The sequence below is a fragment of the Cupressus sempervirens genome, chromosome 5, assembly GCF_028749045.1.
Source record: "Cupressus sempervirens isolate cs-2001-9-10 chromosome 5, ASM2874904v1, whole genome shotgun sequence".
NCBI lineage: Eukaryota > Viridiplantae > Streptophyta > Pinopsida > Cupressales > Cupressaceae > Cupressus > Cupressus sempervirens.
In genome coordinates, this window is record NC_143122.1 from 374390166 (window position 1) to 374417074 (window position 26909).

Here is a 26909-nt window from a genome sequence, read left to right on the forward strand (position 1 = left end):
TTGATGGAAACATTCAAAAGAAATGCACAAATAAAGTTACATAGAGCATAATTCAAGGATAAAGAATTGCCTTCATAACACTTTACCAATACATTAAACAAAGAAGATACACCTACGAATACATGAGAAAATTGTGGAGGCTTGCCACAATCTTATGAAGCCAAAATTGAGGACGACACATATAATAGCCTCTACTGAAAATTTTGTATTTATTTCTCCACGGTGATATTTCAAGGATTCCAACAATGTATTTTTGGTACTACAACAATTTGTCTTTTAATGCTGGAAACAACTTATACTGGGAAGTTTTGATATCTGCATTTACAGTTGCACGCAAGGGCTTTAGGGCCCCAACAACTAAAGACTTTAGTGGGCCGTTACTAGAGCAATCCGTGAAAAATACACAAGTGCTGGTTGATGATCAAAAAATATTATGGACAAAAGGATGCAACTTCTTATCTGATGGATGGACGAATGGACGAAAAAGAACTCAACTTATGTATGGATTCTAATGGTGCAATCCTATTCAAGTTTATAGATGCCCCAAATGAAATAAAAAACGTTGAGACTTTATGCAATTTGTTAGATGGGGTGATCCCAAAAGTTGTGAGTTAACAATGTTGTCCAAATTATCATGGACAATGGAGATGCATATGTAACCGCAAGAAAAATGCTTATGGATAGACATCTTGAAATTACATTGAGTCCTCATGCTACACATTGCTTGGACTTAAGTTAGAGGACAATGGGAAGATTAGATGGGAAAAAAGGGTGCTTGGAGATGCTAAAAGTGTAGCCAAATTCATCTATACCATAATTGGGTCCTCTCATTGATGAGAAAACACCTAGATGGAAAAGACATTGTGCAATCAAGAGTGGGACAATTTTCGGGCCAATTCCTCACATTGCAAAGCACACTTGGTGCCATTCCTCAACTTAACCAAATGTTTGTGCCTGATGCCTGATTGGAGTCTACATACTCCAAAAAACATAAGGTAGAGAGCATAGTAAGTATATTTTTATGATGGGTTTAACAAGAGTGGAGAAGATTTGATCAAGGCAAGTAACAACCACATCAATTTTATACAAGACATCTATTTTCTATTTTTAGGGATTAATTTTGAAATATTTAAAAGTAGTTCTCATTTTTTTAGGTGACAAAACCTTTGGTAAGGGTTCTTTGTATGGTGGATGAAGAGGTCATGCCATTTGATTTCACTGATAAGGCCAACGAGGCCATTTCACATTATTATGGCAGTAGTTCAAGACAATATGAAATTCTTTGGCAAACCACTGATCATAGGTGGAAAAACCAACTCCACCAAAGGAAACATGCTTTGGCCTACTTCTTGAACCCACAATTCTACTTCTTCAATTCATTTAGGATTGTTGAAGAGGTCATGGCAAGTGTTCTTAGACGCATTGGTAAGATGGCACCAAACCATGGCTTGAGAGACAAGGTTCTGGATGAGTTGGAGGTGAGATTTAAGATTTTCTATATCATATTTATGAATTTTGAAATGTTCATTGTTGAGATTGACAATTCATATTTCTGAATTTAAAAACGATCCTTGTTTATGGCAATGTTGTTAGACGCATTGGTAAGATGGCACCAAACCATGGCTTGCGAGACAAGGTTCTGGATGAGTTGGAGGTGAGATTTAAGATTTTCTATATCGTATTTATGAATTTTGAAATATTCATTGTTGAGATTGACAGTTCATATTTCTGAATTTAAAAATGATCCTTGTTCAAGATCTACAAGGGTGCAGAGGGGAGACTCTTTGCTTCACAACAAGAAATTGATAGGAGACAAACAACCAGGGAAAACGTTTTGTTCAATACTACAAGAAAATATTAGAAACTTGATAATGATTGTTACATCTTTTACTCATTTAAATTTTTAATATTTCTAAATATTTTTTTGTAGATTTATGGTGGGAGGATTATGGTATTGGCATGCCTAATCTTCAAACAATAGAAGCCTATATTTTGTCCCAACTATGTACTACTTCTCAGTAAACTTCCCCCTTCTTTGGCATCAACCTAGGATGTCTAACTGGCCCACTATAAAAAAGAAACCTTGAATTGTTAATTCACTAAGCATGCACAACCCAAAAAAAGAGCTCAAGATGAGAATATAAAGAGAGAGGGATGAATTAGGACAACCTTTCTTCAATTTGAATTCACTTTCCCTCCAAAGCTATTTTCAAAGCACATGACAAAGCCTCCAAGAGGTTCAACTAGCTTTTGTCCTCAAAAAATAGCATTTAATCTTTCACGTTATTCCCTTATTCAACATTTGTGTCACCTGGAAAAATCATTAAAAAAGCTTTCAAAACATTAAACTTCCCCCTTCTTTGGCATCAACATAGGATGTCTAATTGGCCCAATTTTAGAAACAGCTTTAAGTTGTTACTTCACTATGAGTAGCACAAGGGTTATGCTTTATAAACACAACATGCCCACTTAATTCACAAAGCAATTTTATAAAAAATATTGATAAAAATAAAATCTCTGTGAAGGAAATTTCTGAACTCGCCAAGGTCGAAACTAGAAAAGACTACATTGCACTAAGGAGCAATAGAGGCCAAGACTAGGTGCTAAAATAGCAACATGCCCAAAATGGAAAGTTTGCCAAAAAAATCTGAAAATCACTATTAGAGATCACCTTAGGACATTGAATCCCCTAACGATATTCTCTTAGCTTATATGAACCTAGGAATAAGCTAATGGAAAATTCATTTTAAGCTAGAGGTGCAAGAAGAGGACATTAGAATTTCTCATGTCTTAACAATCGCAAAGAAACACTCACAACCTTCCCTTGAGCCTTCAGAATTTCCTTCACAAGATCAATTCTATGCCTTAATTAAATGTAGTGGGAACAAAAGATTAAGATTAAAGAGAGATGGTTTCCCATCATGGAGAGAGAACAACAATATATAAATTCAGATATTTATTATTATAACACCTTATTAATGGAAGTTCAGCACCTTATGACTAAGATGCAACAAACGTATTTATAAGATACAAATGTAGGTACACTTTATTATATCAATATTCTAATAAGTAACTCAGTTAACCCATACATAATGTTTCATTTTCACTTATGTCTTAATACCCAATATATTATAATTGTTATTAAGGTGAAATACAATATCCTCTCCACTCATTTTTCTTCCCTCTACTACAAACAAGAACTTGAAAAGATTGACATTGTTTAAGAATTCCGAATTTGGAAAAGTGAACTTAGGAAAGTAGGAAAGCTTGGAAAAGTAAGGACTGAAGCTTGCCTCAATCTTTGTGAGTTTCAAATAATCCATTCAGAGTTTAAACTTTAACACGTGAATTATTTGTTCTATGCAAAACCCAACATATATGCAATAGTGAAATGATAGGATGGGGATAAAATATTATGACTACCTGAGCTATTTTTCCAAGCTCCTTCAAAGAATCAACAGCAGATGATGAAGTTGTACCAACCTGAAAGAATAGAAGCCAAAACTTTCAGATATATATAGAACACTAGAAAGATGCCTAATTGATATTCTAGATACTTAGGAAAGAAGAATTTGAATAAACTGTAAAAAGAAAAACAGTTCCATAATTCATTACCAGTTGGAATGAATACACAAATGGTGACTAAATAGTAAAACCCACATGCAGCAATTCACAAGTTCCGTTTATAAGATCTTTAGGACTTTTGTCCTAATTCTAGTCTTAGACAAAACAAGAGTCAACAAGCTGTTTACAAAAGAACTAATAAACAAGAAGCAAGGGGGCACCATCTCCACTAATATATTCTTGAGTTCAAGCGCTCTTCCATTGAATACTACCATATCTGCAAAAGCACTCAACAAAGCCCAAAGGTTTGAACACAGAAAAAATGAAGAACCATTTAATATGGTTTAAGGCCTTTCAAATTCAACAAGTCGTAGAAATGCTAGGCACTTGGCACAACCTAATGCATGCAAATAAAGTTGAATGGCTACATAGATTGTGTTTGTATGTTGGTTTTTTAAAGAAAACTATTTAAAAATACTCTGAATATCAAAACTGCAATTTACTTAACTGAAAATCCAACTTATCATTTTCGGACAAAGCATATCAATGTGCAATATCATTTTTCTAGGCACATGATGGAAGAAGAAAGGTATTGTTAAAAAAAGATTATATACTGGCATAGATTGTCAACACCTTAATGAAGTTTGTGTGAAGTAAAAAGATTTTTTGTAAGAAAGCAATGGTCATAGCTTCGCTTAGTATAGTTCATGTGTACTTGCCCACCTATGTAAAGTGTTTGAAAAAAGGAGGATTATAATAAATGTTTTGTACTTTGCATGTTTTACACAATTAGACTAAAACTTGTCCACAATAGCAGGGCATGAAGTACCACCTTGGCTAGGGGATTTGGTGAACAACCAACTCCTCAATGTGAGTATTCAAGGGTGGAAACCTTTGAAAAAATGTAATCCCTTTTCCAAAGTGGTTTTAGGCATAGTTGGAAAACTCGCCAAGCCCCTAAAAGTTTAATTGGTTAAAAATCAGTCAATTTTTCAAAAAAACTCGAGAACCTAAAAAAACTGCTAAAATTTAATTAAAAATACAATTTTTTTTGCAAATTGTAATGAGAAGATGCATTTAATGAGTTAATTAAAGAGAACACAAAAGAAACAAGCAAAGTTTAGCTATATATGAATGCATGGTGGGTACGAAATTGAATTCTCATAAGGAATGTTGATGGCGGGAAGCAAAATAGTAAATAGTTTATGTCAAACTAGAAGTCTAGAAGTAAATACTAAATAGTAAATTACTAAATACATCAATACAATCACATCTTCCTCTTTCCAGCTCTACTCAAATTCGCCTTCAATAGCTTGCAATCACCTAAGAATCCCTTGGAACCCTTCTTCTCTCCCCTCCTCAAGCCTCCAAATGCACATAACAAAATTGGTGTTGAAAAAAAGGATGTTCTGGCCTATATCGCTAAGCCTCAAGCCCAGCTGAGTTTGAAGTAAAAAATCGTGAGTTTTTAGAACTGAACGATTTCTTGAATCGGCGATTTTTTCTGCAAAAAACTCACCCAGCAAATAAACTCAGTGATTTGTATCTAATCGCAGATTAAACTACAATTTTGCCAACTATGGTTTTGGGTAGGAAACAACGAATTTCATAGTTGCCAATGCTAGAATCACAACAATAGCTGCAAAACTATGAGAGTGGTGGGAAACCACCATGCCACTATTGGGAACTAGGAGTTTTCCTCTATCGCGTTTTCCATGCTTCAAAAGGTTGCAACTTTTGAAATTGATTCCTTTAGTATATTCTGATATTTCGAGCCTATTATCAATCATCAACGACCTTGAGCATAAGTTCTAAATACATCATTTGGCAATGAAAGCCTATAAGAATATATTTACAATGGTGTACAATCGATGTTATGATACCTCTAATCTTATATCTCTTTGGTTTTCCTAATAATCTCAAGATTCTGAGCCATAATGAAAAACCAATGGTAAAATATCAAAATAATGAAAATTCATTATAAAAGTATAATATCTATGAAGAAAATGGTAGAATAAATATTTGCTCCTCGCAAAGTTGGAATGGTAAAAACAAACAATTCATGAATACAAACTTGATAAGAAATGTTAGGCACCTTTAAAATGTGGTATGCAATTGCACATCTAGAAGAAACAAATTTAAATGGAAGTGAAGTAAGAATTTAAACACAAGGAAACATAGATTCCATACCGTTGCACATAGAAAAAGGGGACAAAATCCAGCATGTATATCATCCAAAATCGCTTTTTGAAGAATGTTGGGTGAAAGTGCATAGTTTGTAGAAGAATTCGTTGGAAGTGCTCTAAAATTTGATTCACTTATTCCTGCAATCTGTAACGCATTCAAATTTGGAAAACTTGTTAAAATCTAAGATTCAAATTATCTTATGAATTGGTCATTCTATAAAAATAAGCTCATGAGAAGGAAATTACATAAATATATCCATGAGCTTGCTACTTATGAAAAATTAAGGAGACCGATAATGCAGATCACAATTAATCATTGGGAATGTATTTTCACTTGTGCATGGTTCACATGTGTGTCCTTCCAGGAAAATTATATTCAATAGCCACAATAAGCAAAGAACATTACTCAATACGATTTCAATATATTAATTCAACTACACCTCATAAGAAAGAGTAGCGAGGGATGACTTAAAAGTCAGGACTTAATGGAAGCCATGGCCAAAAATTTTATAATCACAAGTTACATTATAGAAGCCTATAGCTTTTACTACTGTGCCCTACATGATTTTGAGAATAATCTCAACCGAGGAGGTGATATCTTCCAAACTAACTTTTCTAACATAAATTGCCTCTCAGCTTAATTAAGTGGTTGATGCAGTTAAAATGGTTTTCCTAAAAGGTGAACATTTAATGTATTTGCATATAATATGTTATGAGTTGTACACATGCATAGTTGCATGTAAAAATTTGTAGATAATGAAGAAAGATTACACAAGCATAACATATTTGTTCTTTTATAAAAAGATGGAGTTAATAATGGTTATGATTAGGTCCAAAGAAAACCGTTGTGTTCAATAATCGTGCCTAACATGATCTTCCTCTACATATATGAGTTGGGTTTATCAATTTACAGATTTACATATATGAGTAAATCTGAGTAATGTTGGAGACCATGTACAGTCTGCAAGAATACTAAAGAGGCACCTATTTATTTAATTTGGTGCAATGTTCCTTCTCAATACAATTGTGTGTATGTTATATGTGATGTAATATACACCCTTTTTTTCTGAGGTTCTCAGTTTCACCTTTAGATTTTTGGATTGAAAACAATACAAATTGATATTACAAAGATAATATGTAATGTCCCCAACTAGGAGGCTATCAATTTTCATAATTTATGCAAATTACTATGTGTCCAAATCAATCCAATCAAAGAAAACTATAAATTGTTCAGAATACATGCAGTAGTTAACATATTGAAGCCCTGATCCCTTACTTCTCTCCTAAACCTAATCCTAAGGAGAATGCAGTTTACTAGTCATGGGGCACTTGACACCAAGCTACAAGTAGGTTCCCTCAAGGCTTTAGGACCCTGTCACTATTCCGTCTTGGGATTTACCTACTTTGTGTGGTTTTACTCCACCTCTCCTTACACAACACTAACTTACCCTCTTAAGGGGCTATAACAAGTGATTAAGGAACATGCTATGCATAAGATTATATCTCTTGTATTACAAAAAGTATACATATATTCATAGCATATAACTATATTCATAATTATAATTCTGATTTTGTTATTAATAAATATATATTAGCAAATGGTGGCTTTCCATCCTTAATAGCACATATACACAACATTCCATAAATGAGTATCTAACTCAATAATGTTACAGCCTTATTTGTTATCACAGTATGCTCAATGCATAGTAAATGGTTTAATTTCTAATCTTCTTTAAGACTATTGATTATCTCCTTTTTTAAAGCAAAAAGTTAAAAGCCTGAAAAATATTAATATTATGAAGATAGTTTGAAAGTACATTTACAAAAGGCTCTTATAATCTAGATATGACCTTGATCAGATAGAACAAAATATGGCTTTACATGCCATGTATCTATAATTTTCATCTCATATGAACAAACATTATTAATATCCTCTGACAAGCAAAATAAGAAATTGGAATTAAACTAATTTTCTTCTTATTCCTCCATTACCACTAGATCTATATCATTTTCTCCTTGTCGCTCCTTTGATTGAATGTCCCTAAGCTCCTCTATATATGGTATGTGACTACTTCTTGCATTCTCAAGTGCTTCACCAAGACCTAAATGTCATGCAAAACATTGAGGTCCAGAAACAAGGGTTGTAGTTGAGCCTCTGCTATGCATATGTTTATATCTCTTGTATTACAACATCAGGAGAAAATTTATGCATAAGGATGAGTTGATCATGGGTGTAGATCATAGTAACGAGACTCGCCACGAGTCGGGTGAGTCATCCGAGTTGGCAAGTCAAGTTGCCTTAGCCGGGTCAAAATGACCCATGACCCTGGCTCGGCAGGTCAACTAAGCTGACTCACCCGACTCGCCTGACTCGGCAGAGTGACTTGGCTGACTTGCCTAGGTGACTCGGCTGACTCATCTAACTCGGCCGATTTTTATTTTTATTTTACCTTTGTAGTTACGTAATTGATATATGTTATTTATGTGATCAAATTATCTTCTATTTTATGATGTTATTGTGTCTTTAATCTTTATTCAATAATTGGTGCATGGAATTAATTTAAATCCAAAAAATCTCTAAATTTCAAGGGTTTTATCACTTTGCCAAGTCACTACCGAGTCCGAGTCGAGTTACCCTACCGAGTCCGAGCCGGGTCCAAGTCTCGTTACTTTGGTGTAGATATCCTTTTAGAGTATTGGGTTACGCATTCTTAAACTTATGGATTTCTATTGGATGGAGCAATGGGTACAAATCAACGTTCCACAGGGACACGTCCCCTATGGTTTCGGGGTCGTGCCCGTACTGGGGATGAAACAAGGATGCAAGGACAGATCTTGGTCATCCCCTAAGTTGTCCCCTTTTTGGAAAATTCGGAAACGTCCCCAAAACACCCAATTTTTTCAGTAGGAAACTTGGGGGCAACCACCAATACTAAGGATGGTTTTGTCATCCCCTATCTGTCCCCAAAACTGTCGGCCATCCCCTTTTTTCCAGCCAATCTGCTAAAGGCAAAATGCCCCCAAAAAAACATTTTTTTCTTTTTTTGCTGTCTGCATGGCCCCTAGTCTTCTTAAAGACATAATAAAAATATACAATCATATTTGGTCCATAAAAACACTAACTCTTCTAATCATTTTTAGTTTTGACATTCTTGCTAAGAGGAAGGAAAAAAACATAAGAGCAGTAGCAGTAGTGAGGAAAGATTGTGTTTAGCGAGGAAAGATTGCATTTAGTATTTTCTAACTATTTTAGCTGGACTTCTCTTTATAACATTCTGATTTCAGCATGATACTTGGAGCCTCTAGGCATTTCGATTTTTTCTAAATATGTATGTAATATTATTATAATGGAAGTACTTAGTATTTCCCATTTTATAATATTCCATGTATTGATCTTCTAAAATGTCTATGGTGAATGTTTTATCAATGTTATGATATACATATTTGAATTACATCGCTATTTATAAAAATCCCCTATGTTTTTAATCGTCGTCCCCTAAGGTTCCATTCCCTAAATTTTGGCTTCGACCTGTACCTATACCGGAAACATGTCCCCATCCCCTAAAACGTCCTCATCTCGGAAACTCTGTGGAGCGTTGGTACAAATTGGTATGATATTGAATCATGCTTTAAAAACTTTCATAACTTGTCAATAGGAATGCTTTTTTTTTTCCTAATACTAAATATTCTTAATGAGAGGAAGACATTAGAATTAATTTGACATTATATTGCCCTATAAAACCTTAGTTCTTGCAAAAACTATGTAGTACAACATGTTTGTAACATAGGTAGTTGGTTTGCATGAGACATACTCTAATTATCCAAGTCATAATTGCACTTAGACATAAACCATGATTGGCCCTAGGAGTGCTGAAAAAGTAATGCTATGTTAACATAAAATAAGAAAAAAATGCAGTTGGGTTTAGAATAAACCCTTGTTCCTATGTTTTTTAAATTATTGTCTAGTGTGGCACTATGCCACACTACACCTTTATTTTTCATTATTTCAAAGATTTTTTTTTGGGTGGTCATCCACGAAACCTTTTTGGCAACTTGCTACAAGAGCATGAGCCTTAGACTGAACCTATTCAGCTAAGAGCCAAGGACTGAAATTGCTCAGGGTGCACTCCTCACCTCGTCCCTTACTTCCATGTCAAAGCTTACACTCATCCAGACTTGATCTTTGGTGGGCTCATAATGAACATTTCAACTTCACCAGTAGACCAAGGGACCATTGACGATTGCAAAGATATTGAAGATGAGCCCAATCAAACATATTAACTCAAATTGAATGGGTACGAAGGTATATCCCTGTAAGACCTTGCACTTGATGTAATCTATTCTTTAATGTAATATAGGTTCCATTTTCTCAGAAAATCAGCCTACATAAAAAACTCATTAACTTGCTTGTAAAATGCAGCTAAATAAAAAATTGTTGAAGTTAACTCCAGCTGGACAAAATTATTGAAAAGAACTCGAATGTTTGTAAAATTCTTGCCTCAAAATAATATCATTTTGGGATTTGAATGTATCTGTGTGCCATTTTTCAACTAGAAAACCAAATTGCATGGATGAGTCATGAAGGTGTAATTCTGACAATTCACATCTTAAATTTCACTGACCAGTTCCCTACCAGTCAAATTGTATAGCTTGAAGCTAAGGAAAACAACATATTGAATGCAGTGAAGGAAAGCATCAATACCATACAAGCTTTCTGCACTGCAGAATGTGCTTGATCCGATGCATATACAACAAGCTTTTCTAGTGATTTGGTACTATCCCCCTTTAATACTCTATCACGTGCTGCTAGTAATACAACCAAAACAGCTTCACTTGCTGTACCTTGAATAACACCACCACCCTTACCTGCCACAAATTTCTTACCATAAGTACAGAAAATGCAAAACCCCTAAAAAAGAGTTGAAGCATTAATTATCATAGGATGCAAAAAATAATTAGATAGATATAGATTGAGATGAACAATATTTATAATTCATTCATGTAAGGCATCAGTAAGTAAAGTGGAAAATCTATGAACAAAACTAAATACATACAAAACTAATACAATCGCATATTGATAAGCACCAAAGGAAAACACAAGACTAAAGAAACCAACAACCTGCACAGATAGAGTAACAGAGACTTTCATCTATGATAGTTCAGTTTTATGTCATTTTGTTTTCAAGCATATTTTTACCTAGACCAAGCTGCCATTTAATCCCCAACCATGCCAAGTTTTAAAAGGTGTTTTTTCGCATATGCAAATTGAAAATAAAAAGGGTTTTTTCTATAACTCAACTAGATTTGTAATCTAGAATGGAAAGGAGTTTAGGTATCAAAAACCAATCATGTGAGGCACTTTTTGTGTACTATTTTCTGAAGATTTATGGCTCATAAATAGTGATCGGTTTATTACTTGGGAAGACTGACAAACCTCTGGTATTGCCCATATAGTTTTTAGTGCTTGATTTCTTTAAGTTGTCAGTCCTAGTTTCTCAACATAATCTTATCTTATTTTATTATGTAATATAATGGAAGGGGCCATAATCCTTCACTTGAACGATTAAAAAAAATAGTGATACTAATAATCAATAATTAAAAAATATTTAAATACCTCATAACCCTCTATCGGTTCAAAGATATACGTGTTTTTTATCAAAACCTTAAAATACAAATTATATTCAATCCACAAAACGAATCAGGAAAACAAGAATCTTCAATCTTTAATCCTATTCCATCTCAGAAATTTACACATAAAAATCTCTAAATATTGGAAATCCTTTTATTTTTTGTTGTTAAGAAAATTTTCACTTTTGGTCTCCCATGATGGATTTGGGTGGAGTTTGAATTTGACAAGAGTTAAGTCAAGGACTCTCTTCTAATTTGTATGCTTTATGAGAAAAACCTAGACCCTAGATACCAGGTCATAATCTTCAAAAGTGGACCCTGAGGATGCCAAAAATTGATCCTTGTAAAAATGGAAATAGAAGAATGGAAGAGACAAATGGATCACCAATGCTAAGACTTAAAAAACTATTGTAGAGGTGGGATTGCAAAACTAGAAAGTTGAGGCTTGATTGTTTGGTTTTTTTTTTTTTTTTGTACCCAATTGCTTTCAAAGACTAGTCTCAGAAGGCCCATTAATGGGTTATTGAAAGTTAAACCTTAGGATGGTAGAAGGGATGTTGTGGTTTGGAAGTCTCATGATCAAAGGGTGGATGAAAATTAATTTTGGCAAGGCTTCTAAAGGTAACCCACATCCGTCTAGTGCAGGTTTTGTAGCGAGAGATAAGTTGGGGAATATCCTTGCTATTAGAGCTAAGAAATTGCCACAGGGATCGAATAATGAAATTGAATGTTTCACTGCAACAATAAAAACTTGATGGCGAAATGGTTGGGGATTGGTAAATTGCATTTGGAAGGTGATATTCCCAACTCAAGTAGTAAATGCTATAAATAAAGGGGAGACTTACGCTTGGTATTTAAACAAGCATATCCAAAGAATTTGATTAGTTCTAGAGACATTAGAGGACCATAGGGTGTCTCATGTCCTTCAGGAAGAAAATGTTGTAGAAGATAAGATATAATATTAATGTCCAACAAAAAACCAAAAAGGTTTATGGGACTGAACATACAAACAGAAGAGTCGACCACACCAGAAACACCAAAATGGTGTCAGAAAAGAAACAAAACAAGACAAAAGAACAAGAAACATAAGGTAAGGACTATGAATCCTTCCTTGGTACAAAGTAATCAGAAACAAAAGGATAAATTATCTAAAGTTGGTATTGGGAGTTCTAACCAAGAAACATTTGAAATTTTCTAAGGCTTTGGAGTCTTCATTTGGCTAATATATAAAGCATGGGATGTTTTTGAATTAATTGGTGGCGGACTTTTGATTTGGGAAATCTTTCACGTTGATGGGTGGTGGGACTGCGAACAATTAAGGTGGCATGTACATGTGAGGGATGTTCAAGTAATGATGCGGAGATACGCCTTGACGTTGATGGGTAATTACTTCTTATCTGCTCGTTACCAATGAGAGTACCATGGGCTTTTTTTTTCGCTAGTTGATGATGGTGGACGTCAACATCTAGAGAGTTTTGTGGCTTTATTATGGCTTGTGTGGTTTCTTTTGGTGTAGTATTCAAAAAGTTTTTTTGCAAAATTGGTGGAGCCAAGTTTGAGGACGAAAGCAAATTTTTCTTTGGAGTCCCCCAATCAACTCCCTACATTTCGTGGTTGATAACAGTGAAGCGAATATGGGTCTTTTTCAGTCTGATGATCTAAAATTTTGGGACTGTATGTGTACAATTATTGGGGAGGAATACCTAAATAACAATATCCTCCCTCGAACCAATCTGGTCGTTGCATCCCTTTTTCTTGCCAAGGCTTTGATGCTTGGAACGAGGGAGGAGGCTAGGAAAGTGAAGCGGGTTTGTGTGGAGTCTCAGTGAGCCAAGGGAGTGGATGGCATTGTCGAGGATGTAGAGGCTGACATTGGATCGCACATGGGACAAGAGCCGTGGAGGGTCATTGGTGGATGTGAGGGAAAATTACAACATCTAATTATTTGGAGCTCTTCTCGCCTAATATACACCCAAATGCATGGTGCTCCCATGGGATGGGTGTGATTGTTATTACAAATTCAATAGATGGAGAAGCAAGAGAGGCAAAGGAAGCTAAAGCCTACGATTACACCTATCAAATCTGTAGCTTCCCTAGGAGAATCAAGCTCAATTGCGACAAAGGCGAAACATGGAAGGCTAAGTAAAAATGTGAAGCATGGTGGTATGATTTTTCCAATATGTTGAAGGATGAGATGCAGTGTTGGTTTCAATGAGCTGCTTTCTATTCTTTTTGTTTGTTTATGTTTTGTTTAGGCCTCATCATAGTTACACCACCCTGGGGGACGGGGGGACGGCGAAACGGGGGGACAAGTTTCCGGGACGGGGGGACAGAGGGGCCTTAATTTGGGGACGGCGGGGGGACGGTGGGGGGACGGCGGTGGGGGGACAAGAGGGGTGTATATATCTATGCATATGGTATTTAAAAATGTTAGTTATGAAAATATGTATTGCAATATAGGATGTAAAGATGTAAAAGAGTGAATACTTGAAACATTGCATTGAATTGGAAGATCGAACATTAAACATAAATAGTCGAATTTGCAAATACTGAATAACAGGATGTCCCCCATCCTCAGTGGAGGTGGTGGAATCTAGTGGCACCGCTGGGGACGGGGAGACGGAGTCCCCAAGTCTCCGGTGCGTTGAAGTCTCCGAGACGTCGGGCAAAAAGGGGGGGGACGCATCCCCGTGTTACTATGGGCCTCATTGAAGGTAGTATGCGTGGATTTAGAGATGACTATGGTTTTGGGTAGTGATGTAGATCTTGAAGATTTCTTGGTGAAACCATGTATGGCTGTTCCAATGTATGTTCCTTGGTATTTTGGGTAGGACTTGGGCTTTAGAAGTTGAAATCTACCAATTCAGTGGCTCTACGTAGTTTCTTTTTTGAAAATTAATACAAGCAAACTAATATTACCAATCAAAAAAGAAAGACTAGTCTCAGAATTTTTTATATAAAAGAGGAGTTTACAATCTTTGTTCATTCGAATTACATTGTATCATTTTCTTTGAGTCAAAAAAGGACAAATAATTCATCTTCGAAGGGGCCATGTTTATTTTGGAAGGTGGGTCTTTTATGTCAACGATATGTAGCTGTCAGAGTTATCATTCATACCTGTGATGGTTTCCTCTACAATTTGGTTTTGATATTTCCTTATTTTGAGAATTGATTCTAGTGCTTACGTGGATATTTGAAAAGATATCTCTATAGCTAAGAGGGAGTGTTGGAGATATAGCTTTAGGAGATATCTCTCCTAAATTTCAAATATATAAATCTATCCTTTATTAAAGTCAGCAAAGGGCCTTCACCTTGAAAGGACAAGACATTAAAGAGTGAAGACTAAGAGGGATCAGGACAACAAAGGGTCGTCACTTTATAACGGCAAGACAATGAAGGGACAAGGAAATGTTTTATTTTCTTCAAGCTAGACTTCATTGGTACATTTTTCAATTTTCTTTGTTGAGAGATTGTATCCTAGGGATATTTCATTTGTTGTTTGCGGATCATAGGGATGATAATCATTGCTTTAGTTTTGGCCTAGTTTTGGGCATATTGTAAATTGGTCTACTGCTCTTTCATTACCAAAATGATTCTTGTGCAATTGGGTTTTTCCCCCTCAAATTTTAGGGTTTTCCTGGAATAAATTGCTATGTCTTGAGTTCATTATTTTTGTCTGTTGTTTATCTAATTTTTTATCATAAAAACCAACATGGTATCGAATCCACATTGGATAACAACTTATATGGATTATACAAGCATATTCAAATGTTATTTTGATTTGATAAATTTGTCTGGTGTGTTTGCACTAGTTGCTTATTTCTACAAACAAAAAACCTTCAGAAATTAACCTAACGGTTGGACGAAAACATGATTCTTCCTGAGAGATGAGTCATGATGGATTTCACACGAGTGCGGAATCACTAAACTTTCTGATAGCAACGAATTTTTAGTTACAAGGAACTATCAAATAAGTGCAATTCTCAAAATATATATTGATGTTGACATCTGGTTATCAAAGAAGGCACTCAGATTAAAGATCACATTTTAACCAATATTTGGCCAAATTCTATTATTGTCATGGCTGTAAGATTCACACAAAGTTATGAATTAGCTAGCCATAAAAGCAAATTTCGATGGGCCCCAAATTTTATGTCTCTTAAGACCTTTTTATATTTCCACGTGAATTTAATTGGTTTGATAATTATTTTTTCATAATTCATGGTTAAAACAAAGATCGCATGGGAAAAATAAAATAAAATATCCTTTTCTAAATTGTGGTGATTTTCAGCGGTCTTCAGTATTTTTTTTTATAGTTTCATTGCTTTCGTGCAGGATCATGACAGCAGGAGGAATTTCTATAGATCGCACAATGATTATTATTTTTCTGGATTCCTAGACCTCCTTAGGTTCTCTATCAGCACAATTGCACAAAATATTGCATGAAAAAGACAAACTCTGTTGGCCACGTTCATGATTTTCTTTTGAGGAATTTTTGAAATTTCTTTCGAAGTTTTGGCAGTCTTCATCACTAATTCCAACATTTTTTGCTTTCAATCGTGTCAATAGACTTCCTACTGTGATTTAGTCTCTTGTGGCAGCTCCGTCAAACCATCGCCCAATACTTTTTTGAACCCCTATGATTTCTACCCAGTTAGCATTTTTCTTAGCTTCATTGGTCAAAATACTTTTCTCTATTCTAGCACTTTCCCAAGCCCACACCTTTTACCTGGTAACAAATTCTTTATTTTTGAGAGAAATTAAAAACCAATCAAACAATAGTGTAATTTTTCACCCCACTTGAGTTTTTCAGCTCTTTTTTTAGCGGTATTTGGTCCACCTTAGCGCAATTTTCATTTTTGTCTGCACTAAACCTTATTTCTATGATCAGTTGGCTACTTTCGTCATCTTTTCTACAATTTAGGTAATGGTAAATCTTTTATTTTTTGTTTTTTTTTGGCCCACGTCAAACACCAGTATTTTTAAGGATCACCTTTGCTTTTTAATGTAGAAAAGGCCAAGCACAACTATTTTCAACTTGGCCAGCAAAATGACATCCTAATGTGGAATGGTAATGGTTGGTAGTCTTATAGTCTAAAGAAATATTTAAATACAAAATTTTATTTGTAAATTTATAATCAAATACAACATCAAAATAGTTTACATCTTTCTCTTCTTGATCCTAGCAACTTTGGTAAAATCTACAAGAGGGGGAGACGGTTTAGTCCTAGAAGTCCATTGAGGCTACACCTCGTCGCTCGGCACAGTTATGACTCAACCTTCATCCTACATTTAGATGTTGCTAGCACTGGCAATGACTACTCATCATCCTCAACCTCCACACCCTCTTCAATGTCATCCTATTTGAATCCAACCCCTTTTCCATAGCTTGCCTCTCCAAATCATAGATCTCATCCTTTGAAAACAAGGGAGACTACTCTAGTGATGCCCGATCACTATAAGGATTTATATCATCCAAATCAAGTGGACCAACTAGTGTTTCCTCTACTTTCCTCATCCACAACCGAAGGTAATGTTGCAAAAAGACATAGTCATTAACACATTTTTGTGCTCACAAGTGAATGAACTACAAGGTCGGCATAAGATTTAAAGGACTAATTTTTGCAGATTTGGGACATTTCCACCCCAATTTTCTCACCAAATATCTACAAAATAAACTATTGAAGAGTTAGAAATCAAGGTGAAAACATATTCTAATTTTTATCTACTTGTCGTACATGTGAAAACATATTATAATTTTTATAAACTATTGAGTTAAAAATCAGGGTGAAAACATATTTTAAATATTATACTTGGGATTTGAGTGGTTCTTCCTCTCTTAGCCAACTATGAAGTGAATAGCCTACCACTTGCATTTTGGTAAATTTCTAGCTCGGACACAATAAGATTTCTCACCTCAAGCTCTGGTGTCATCCTCTAAATGCATATACCATGGCCCTTGTAAAAACCCCTATCCAATTATGTCCTTAACAAACATCAATTTGCGTTTGCTAATCGACAATTTGATATTTTGTTAAACATTTGGCAGGCAAATTATTATCACTCAATAAATAATGCTTTAAATTCACAGCCAACTGCTTACAATTTTAATTGATTAAGTCTTTATCGATTTGGACAAATGAACACCACTAAACAATTCAGAAGCAATTCTATAATTGATGGCAATGCTACTAATATCCAATTTAAAAATTGACTTCTAGAAATTTACAAGAATGCAATAATGAACCTGGAAATTGACTTCTAACAAATGAAATATGGATTGCAACTCTCAAGAAATAATCCAATTTACTTGCAGGTTCAGAAATACATGCTCCTCACTTATAATCGCAGGTGCTCTAAAACCTGATTGCTACCCTCCAATAATTGATTGTAGCCTTCCACAAAGTCTGAAATCGCTACCAAATACAGGGACGACAGCCATAGTACATTCCTCTTTGACCACGCCAAACAGCAGACAATAATGGCATTCCAAATCAAAAATTCTCTAGCCACAATGAAATTCCCAAGTACAGTACATAACAATTAGGAAATGCTATAATTTAAGTAAGAAAATTCTCATAATTAATTCACAATACCTCAGATGTGAATTACCAGGCACTTCGTAATTCCAAACCCTTATACTTCAGCAAGGGCAAAGAAATCAGCAAACTCAAAAACTCTTCATACGCAACAAAAGAAAATAACCAATCAAATGCTTAACTCATCAAATGGGCTCATATTTATAATCTCCAAATGGCACAAAGTTTCTCAAATGAACTTCACTTAAGAAGCTTCCCACACACAACATTAAAAAAAAGTGTCATTATCAACTAATTCATTAATTGCTTTTGGCTCCAAAAATGACCTTTTCCACCATAACTTCAAATTCTGCCATGTAAGGCTATTGTTTCTTGTTCTCGTGATTTAAAGCTTTTTGTCCCGATTGTTGTAATATCCCGAAAAGGATATTTGCTGATTTTTCCTTTTAACAATACACTCGGAAATAAACACATTGCAAATAGCTTCCAGCACAAATGAATCCAGTACAATAGCTGACAGATGTTTAACAAGCTCTTCTTAATAATAATATTCAAACTTAGAAATAGGCAATTGGAATACAATACGATGCTTAAACCAAAAGATTCTTCACAAATTAATAACCAGATCTTTTTAGAATAATATTCAGAATTCTAGGCATATAGAAATGCATTACAGACTTATAATGCTAAAACCAGAAACTTCCATCCAACTCCACAAAATATGTTATTCTATTATACAATAACAATACAATAACTAGTACACAAAACCCAATCCTAAATACAGATTTAACAGTCAGATTGGAATGCTAGGATAAGAATCTGCAAGCGCGAATGAAACACCTGAAATGATGTTTCTCAGGACAATGGATTTGCGTCCACTGTCTACTGGCACGAGGGGCTACGTCCTCCAACTAGCTGAAAGTTGAAGCTTTCTGAGACTCTCCAAGAGAGGAAACTGAACTAAATAATAAAATCAAGAATGCCCAACTATGAGCCTCTTTCCCCTTTTAATATGCAAACCAAGACTCTTCGGCTCCTCTCTGGTTTCCGTCTTATTCCCTTGTGGCTCTTCAACTTCCGTAAGGCATTTCGTCTTGTTCATCCTTGCCTCTTTGTCCTTTATATAACATTAAATTGACTTTTTTTATATTTTGAGCCTACGTCTCATAGTCAATTTAATATTGTGTAAAATAAGACTTCAATATTTCTAATGTTCCAAAAATGGAACATTACAAATCTCCCCTCCTTAAAATTGTTTGTCCTCAAGCAATTAGTACCAAGATCCCATACAAGTCTACAGGCAGCCCTGTAATCCAAATTGAAAACAATTTCGGCCATACTTTGAAGCCAAATGTCTCTCTGCAATAAATCTCTCAACCAAATCCATGAATCCCATATAACTCTCTGAAAAAACTCAGCACCTACACCTGTAAACTGATCAACACTGACCAACACCATGACCACAATAAAATCCTCGTCCAACCATAGATATAATCTGCCAACACCTAGATCCCAAACTCTTATGCTGCCTCACTGCTATTATGAGATAGAAATATATCCAGGGTCCATGTATAATCTAGTAGAATGTGAAGACCTATCCTAAATGGATGATGTAAGAAATGAGTTGCTCAAAAACTAAAACCACCATCCTATGGATATAAAAGTTCAGACTGTTGGCATAAACTTGGAGAATTCCCAAACGCATAGGTGCAATGAGAATGAAAGATGTTGAGAGTCTAACCACAAACCTCAAATAAATATTCCACAGAGAACTGATCAAAGGCTGATGAAGAAAATTCACCCAACTCCTTAATGCAATGAAATCAAAAAATATGTTGGGACTGATCAGATAATAAGCAACAGAAGTTGATTCATCATTCCCTTGCTGAGATCCAGATTCACTGCTAGAATCTAAGTCAGGATCCCAAAGTCTGAAATCAAACTCTTCTTCTTCATGGCAAACAAGAGATGATCTCTCATTTAACACAAAAAGAGGATTGTCGGACGTCCAATCAGCAACAACTTCAAACAAAGGGTTGTCAACAAGCTGAAATTGTTCTGAAGTTTTGCTACTTAACTGTCTGGGGCAGCTATCCAAGTCATACATCTGCTGAATGCTCTCAAGTTCATCAATGACTTCCTGGAAAAACTCCTGCCTCATTCTATTTTCATGTTCCCAAGAGTGTTCCATGAGCTTGATTTGATTTTCTGCTCCCTGTAGAGATAGCTGAGTTTCACTCAGTGCCTCCCGAACATACCTTAGCATCCTGTTGAGATCCTCAATCTCATCTTTTTCCCTATTTGATTGTGCTACAAAAGTCTCAGCAGCCTTAAGAATATGATCCCTGTTGGACAGCAGATGTAAGTAATCTGATTTCATAGTCTCTAGGGCTGTTTTGACCTTCTGTAAATCGGCCACATGCCAGTCACCTTCCTCTTCCCTTGGGACTTTCCTTTAAAGCTCCTCAACCAACTCATGGGTACTGTTAAACTGCACCAAGGATGCTATGACCATGTCTTTACTAACCTTCAATTGATTTTGTAAGGCATGTATTTCATTATCTCCCTGCTGAAGTTGTTCATTGTCTTGCAGTGTCATCCTAGGCTGTTCTTCTAAATTCACGTTTTGAGTATTATGAATATATGGTTCATGATGCCAAAGTCCCAAACTATTATTACCTTGTATGCAATCTACTTCATTAATCTGCTTGGCAAAGCTCACTTCCAAGTCACCAATGAAGAAACTTGTACCTCGTGTAACATCTTCTATGTGATCGCGAGAAGGCTGCTCATCTTTGGTAGTTGTTTGCTCTTCTACTTCGAGGTCATCCAAAAGATAATTTTGGTCTATCGGAATTTCTTCGTACACACCTGTGTGTTGTTCGTTTGCAAAAAGATCCTAGGCCAACTCCAGTTACTTTTGTTTTTCCATATCAATCATACTTAGCTGCCCTAGATAAAAATCCAAGTAGTCATTGAATGATAAGTCATTCTGAATTCGGTTGGGAAGCGTTTTATACTCTCTATAGACATCAAGTATTTCGGCTTTTAATTTAGATTGATCACCAACACATTGGTGTGCATTCTTGTTCTAAGTTTGTCCAAAACAATCATTTTGGAATTGAGGATAAGGGTTCATAATTTGGGTATCAAATGTTGACCGAAGGGGATTCATTGCAATTCGTTCAGTAAAAAGTGCTAATGCAGAAGACAACACACTCTGAGGTGCTATATATTTTTCTTGAATAAACATGTGCTCTACATCACCTTTTTTACCACTTTCCTTCAATAGTATTCCCTTTGCTAAGAATCCTCAAAAATCATTTGGCCGAGTAGCTATAAATGAATCATATACTACTATAGCATCTCCTACGTGCCCCCCAATCTGAGTATGCCTTTCCTAATAACAAATCAACTTGATTCAAATTATTTGACTAATTGGAAATTTCATCAACCTGTACATTTCCTCCATCCTGTCTATTTACTTCAGCCCACTGGAATGATCTTAACCGGATTTAAAAAGAAATTCTAATCTTGGACTAAATCTCTTCTACCACTGTACTAATTCTCTGCTAAGGTAGAATAGAAATATTGGATTTTGAACTTAACATAATTTTGACAACACTTCTCATGAAATCAAACTCTTGAACAAGTTGTTATAGATATGTTACTATAGTAACCATTGATAGAGATAGTATGCAGTAGATTACACAAGTAATAAGGAAATTGAGCTCTCCAACCAATTTTCTAAATAGAGTTTGATTCATTAATACTGTAATAAGGTAATGGAAATGTGCTAACAAACTCAACCATCTATGTTAACCTATTCAATTCGAACTCATCAATCTGCCTCCCTCCATTTTAGAAATTAAATATTGATTTGCACATATAAATAATAGTGTTCCATTAATCCCATCCGTCATGGTACAAGATTTTTTTGCAATGCAAGATTAGTTAATAAGCCATAGCATTTACTGCATCTGCAACCGCTTCTCTTTGAAACATTATTGGATCTTCATATGCAAGCAAAGCAACAGCATCCTTGAGAAAATCTTCAAGGGTCGCAACTCCATTAAAATCTAACCAGATGATCTTTCCAAAATAAAACAAACAAATACCAACCACTCTACCTTGCCAAATTCCGAGCTTCCATCTGAACAAAAATGCTCATTATGCCAATCAATATTTAAAGAGGTTGTAATGATACCATGTTGTCAATTAAGATTCTTCCATGACTGTATAAGACGGAACATTACTGTAATATCCATCTATTGCTCATCCTCTACAGCCAAGAATAAACTCGAGATAAATTGGAATTTTGAGGGGATGTCGTTAAAAGCTCAACAAAGGATGGTAGGTTCAAAAGCTATGATACCACTGTAATATCCCGAATAGGATATTTGCTGATTTTTCCTTTTAACAATGCAATTAGAAATAAACACATTGCAGATAGATTCCAGTACAATAGCCGATAGAATTTTAACTAGTTCTTCTTAATAATAATATTCAAACTCAGAAATAGGCAATTGGAATACAATACGATGCTTAAACCAGAAGATTCTTCACAAATTAATAACCAGCTCTTTTCAAAATAATATTCAGAATTCCAAGCATTTAGAAATGCATTACAGACTTATAATGTTAAAACCAGAAACTTCCATACAACTCCAGAAAATACGTTATTGTATTATACAACAGCAATACAATAACCAGTACACAAAATCCAATCCTAAATACAAATTTAACAGTCAAATTGGAATGCTAGGATAAGAACTTGTAAGCACGAATGAAACACTTGAAATGATGTTTCCCGGGACAATGGGTTTGCATCCACTGTCTGCTAGCATGAGGGGGTATGTCCTCCAACTGGCTAAAAGTTGAAGCTTTCTGAGACTCTCCAAGAGAGGTAATTGAATTGAATAATAAAATCAAGCATACCCAACAATGAGCCTCTTTCCCCTTTTAATACGCAAACCAAGACTCTTCGGCTCCTCTGTGTTTTTCGTCTTATTCCCTTGTGGCTCTTCAACTTCCCTAAGGCATTCGGTCTTGTTTCTCCTTGCCCCTTTGTCCTTTATATAACATTAAATCGACCTTTTTAATATTTTGAGCCTATGTCTCACAGTCAATTTAATATTGCGTAAAATAAGACTTCAATATTTCTAATGTTCCAAAAAGGGAACATTACAGTTGCAATGAACTATGATACTGAGGTGACCAACCAACAACACTAACAAAAATAACAACCTTAGCGTATTTAGATGAATAATAATAATTTACCCATCTTGCAAAAACAACTAACAAAGTATCAAAATCAAAATCTAACAACACCAAAGTAATCCTGATGATGAAAGACAATGAATGAACCTGATGAGGTGACTTACTATAAATAGACGCTCCCTCCAAGATTCTTGGAGCCCAAACCAAAAGCTTGAAATAAAAACTAAGAGCCTCCTCCAACTCCTCTAACTCAACTGAGCTCATCGGAACCAACAGATTGACTTGCTATAAATAGTAAGTCCCTCAAATGGAGCCAAAACATACCATAGGCTGCTGGAAAGCCTATAACCACACAACAAAAACTCTCAAATCCTACTGTCAGCTCACAAGTGAACTGACCTGGCCAATTGCAGGAACCTGCTAAAAATGGGGACATTACAACCCTCCATGACCTTTCCACTGTGATCCAAGTAGGATTCTAAGAAGCAAAGACAATGGTTGAGAAAGCATCCTACTACATGAATGGCTTGGTGGAGTTGATTGTTCCATCTTTTATCAATAATTCCCAAGTCAAATAAAATTTGATAGACTCCTTGGCCCTATCCATGGCCTCATAAAAATACCCTATTAGAGTTTGATCCTTATCTACCAAGTGGAGAACTCTAACCAAGGACTCTGACACCTACAATTGGAAAATACAAAAAGATTAATAATTAAAGTTACAAACTAATAATGAAAGAATTGAATATCAAAAATGTTGGTTTAAATAAGTATTTACTTATTACACTTACTTAAGTTTACTTAGGTTAATGCATTATATTAATATTTATTTATTAGTCACCTAGGAGTATGTGCACTCTTGTGAGTTGTCATGATGACATCATAGGGGTCTGCACCTCTTTTAAGTACATGTTGTCTACAACATAGGAATCTTCTACACACATACGACACTTTGTCATTCTTATCCATTCATCTAGAATGTTGCATAAGGTGCTTAGTTGTCTTATCTCCTAGTTGTTTCTAGAGACATTTTAGGTGTTTCTTAAGAGACCTTTATATACAAGCACTCCTAGTGTACTCTTAACATGGCATATTGAATATATCATCAGTCTGATCATTCTCTCTCTCTTGGTCTACAGTTGTGCTTATGTTTGAGTTTTTAGTTCTTGGGTGAATTTTTCCCTTAGGCAAATTCTTACATGGTGTCAGAGCAACTTGGAGATTTCCTCATCACATAGTCATTCGAGACCACGCTTGCTTCATCACCTCAACCTGAATCCGAAAGACTGCAAAAATTGGGAGTGTCGAGAGCCAGATCTAACCTCACCATTGCGTTCGGAATGCTGAACCAGTGAAAATCGACTATAAACTCGGCTACCTTGGCCCAAAGTCGACCGCGAGGCAAAAAAAATTGCAAATTGGAACCCGGAAGCCCCGATTTGCAGTTCGCGTATGGTCATTTTTTGCAAATTTAATTAATTTCGGATCTGCAATTTTATTTTATTTCTCTACATTTTTCGACAATATTTCCAAATAATATTTTGCCCTTCGGGCACCCATCAGAGAAATTTTTTTTAACAGAACTGGGTAGTGACACCCTGGATCTGCCACTTTTGGAGGTATATTTATTTTAATCGCAGGCATTTGGTGGGCATATTTATACTACGGCCGTACTGCGTACAGTATTCGCAGCGGGTACAGTAAATTTCCGGCTGACCAGCCACAAAGTCCGGCCCCATCTCCACCAATTTCGGCAACTATATTTCCCCACCAGCACGGCTCGGCCACAACCCCAGCGGCCCACCTCATTTGATTTTAAATCCGCAGGTCATTACTTTTATAAAGCGCTTGTTGCGCTTACACAATCGATGTGGGACAATTCTTTTAATTCCTGCCGGCTATGAAAAGACTTCCGACCATCGAAATAAGGTTTTCTAACTGCATTAAACAATTCCACCAGCAGACTTGGTTTCCGGCAGTCGACTAAACCTTACGGCATCGACAAACTCTAATTCCAACATCCGCAGTGTATGTCTGGCCACGTTCAAAAATTTTGGCATTGTGTTTTTTGCCCGCCCGCTGTATTCATTATCCACCCACGAAAAGGTTTTTTGCTGTCGTTTTTTATGAAGACCGGTGGCATTGGGGATATTCCGTGTCCCCCAAGGCATATTCTAGCTCGGCAACACAATCAAAAGTTTCCAGTGCGTGAAAGGTGGACCTAGCTTCTGCCACGTCAATCGTTGTACAGGTGCACACGTCACCATTGACATACGTACTAAATTTCGACGGTAGAATTTGGACTTTTCAAACTCCTGCCCACCGCTCTTTTTGCCACGTCAGGCTCGGTTGGCACCACTTGTCCACATCTTCGACACGTCAGCAGTACGAAATTTTGCCACATATCAGTCCATACCGTACGGACGACACAGTCAGCCTGCCACATTAGCCGAGGCATTATTTTTTGCTGACATCAACAGATCACTGAGTTAAAGTTGACGGTCATTTGACCGTCATAACAAGGCATTTTACAACTACAGCGACGGCTATTTGACCGTCAAATTTAGACTCGCAATTTTTGCTCCAGACCCCTCCCCAGATTGCTTTTCAATTTGGCAGCCTAACTTCGCGAGCCCATAACTCAGACATCTAGACTTCGATTCAAGTGCAATTTTTTTTGAAATTGGGTAAAATTTCTTGAATTTTCCAGTGGTGGTGTTGTTTTCTAGTTTTGGTGCACATATTTTGCAGAAAATGCATTTTTTGGTGACTGTACCTGCATAATCCTGCGTTTTACAAGTTCAAACGCTCCGTACGGGCACATCTGGTCACTTTTTCAGGTTCTGTTTTTCTTTGAAGTGCGTATTTTTTCGTTTACTTTCCAGATCTAGAGTTAGATTCTAGGGTTGTGTGGACCAATTTCTCACTTTCAGAATTAGACCTTTTTCGGCATTGTAAAGCTTTGATTCTTTTTCAAAATTGTTGTAAATATGAGCTACAATGCCTAAGTGACAAATCTAAGCCTTATAAGGTAGTAGTAGAAGCAAAATCAAAAAATCCACTTTGTTCATTTTGACAAGTGGCCCATTGTAAACGCACTACTTATAAAGTGCCAAAAGCATCTTTTGGGGGGGGGGTCTTTTGATTGAGTGAAAGGGGGGGTGTGTACTGTGTTTTTTGTGTCTCTCTATTGTGCTCTTTTCATTTCTGCATCATGGGTTTTAAATGTCCTCCTCTAACTTCATGCAACTATTCTACATGGAAAGATATTGCATGGAGTAGATTAATGGAAAAAGGAAATAGTCTTTATGTTGATGGTACAATTACCAAACCTACTAATGCTAAAGAACTCATTGATCAGCACAATCAAAACCGACAGGCTTTAGGAGTTATCAGGAGTTGTGTACATGGGGATCTTCTCCTCCACATTAAAAATTGCTCAGAATCCAAAGAAGCTTGAGATAAACTTGAACAGTTGTATGGTAAGGTGGATGAAGAAAAGGGATTTCAGATTGAGGATGATCTACTTCTCTTGGATCCAAAGAATTTTGACACAATTCAAGATTATATCATTAAAGTCAATGAGTATAGGGCACTTCTTAAAGATTGTGGAAACCCCATGAAGGATGACAGGTTGATTCATCACATCCTGAAGAGGCTACCTTCTGAGTTCGATAACTTTGTTTTGAGTTTTAATACTCACAGGTTGACCATGGGATTTTCTTACCACAAGCCTTCATTTGATGCATTTGCAGAGATGTTGATTGTTGAA

At 35.8% G+C, this 26909-nt stretch overlaps 1 protein-coding gene across 10 annotated transcripts in view; it reads right to left on the reverse strand.

Annotated features, from left to right (window-relative positions):
- The window catches only part of LOC149556311 (tyrosine decarboxylase 2-like), a 178777-nt gene that overhangs the window by 126897 nt on the left and 24971 nt on the right, over nucleotides 1-26909 (reverse strand). For 7 of the 10 annotated variants that reach the window (XM_089830550.1, XM_089830551.1, XM_089830552.1 and 4 more), the window contains 3 exons: nucleotides 10453-10616; nucleotides 5755-5895; nucleotides 3424-3483 (listed from right to left, as the gene is read on the reverse strand). In XM_089830550.1, coding sequence (XP_089686676.1) covers nucleotides 3424-3483; nucleotides 5755-5895; nucleotides 10453-10616 — 365 coding nt within the window. Of the gene's footprint in view, nucleotides 1-2263; nucleotides 2312-3423; nucleotides 3484-5754; nucleotides 5896-10452; nucleotides 10617-26909 lie in introns of those variants that run through there. The other 3 variants (XM_089830555.1, XM_089830554.1, XM_089830559.1) reach the window with 2 other exon arrangements.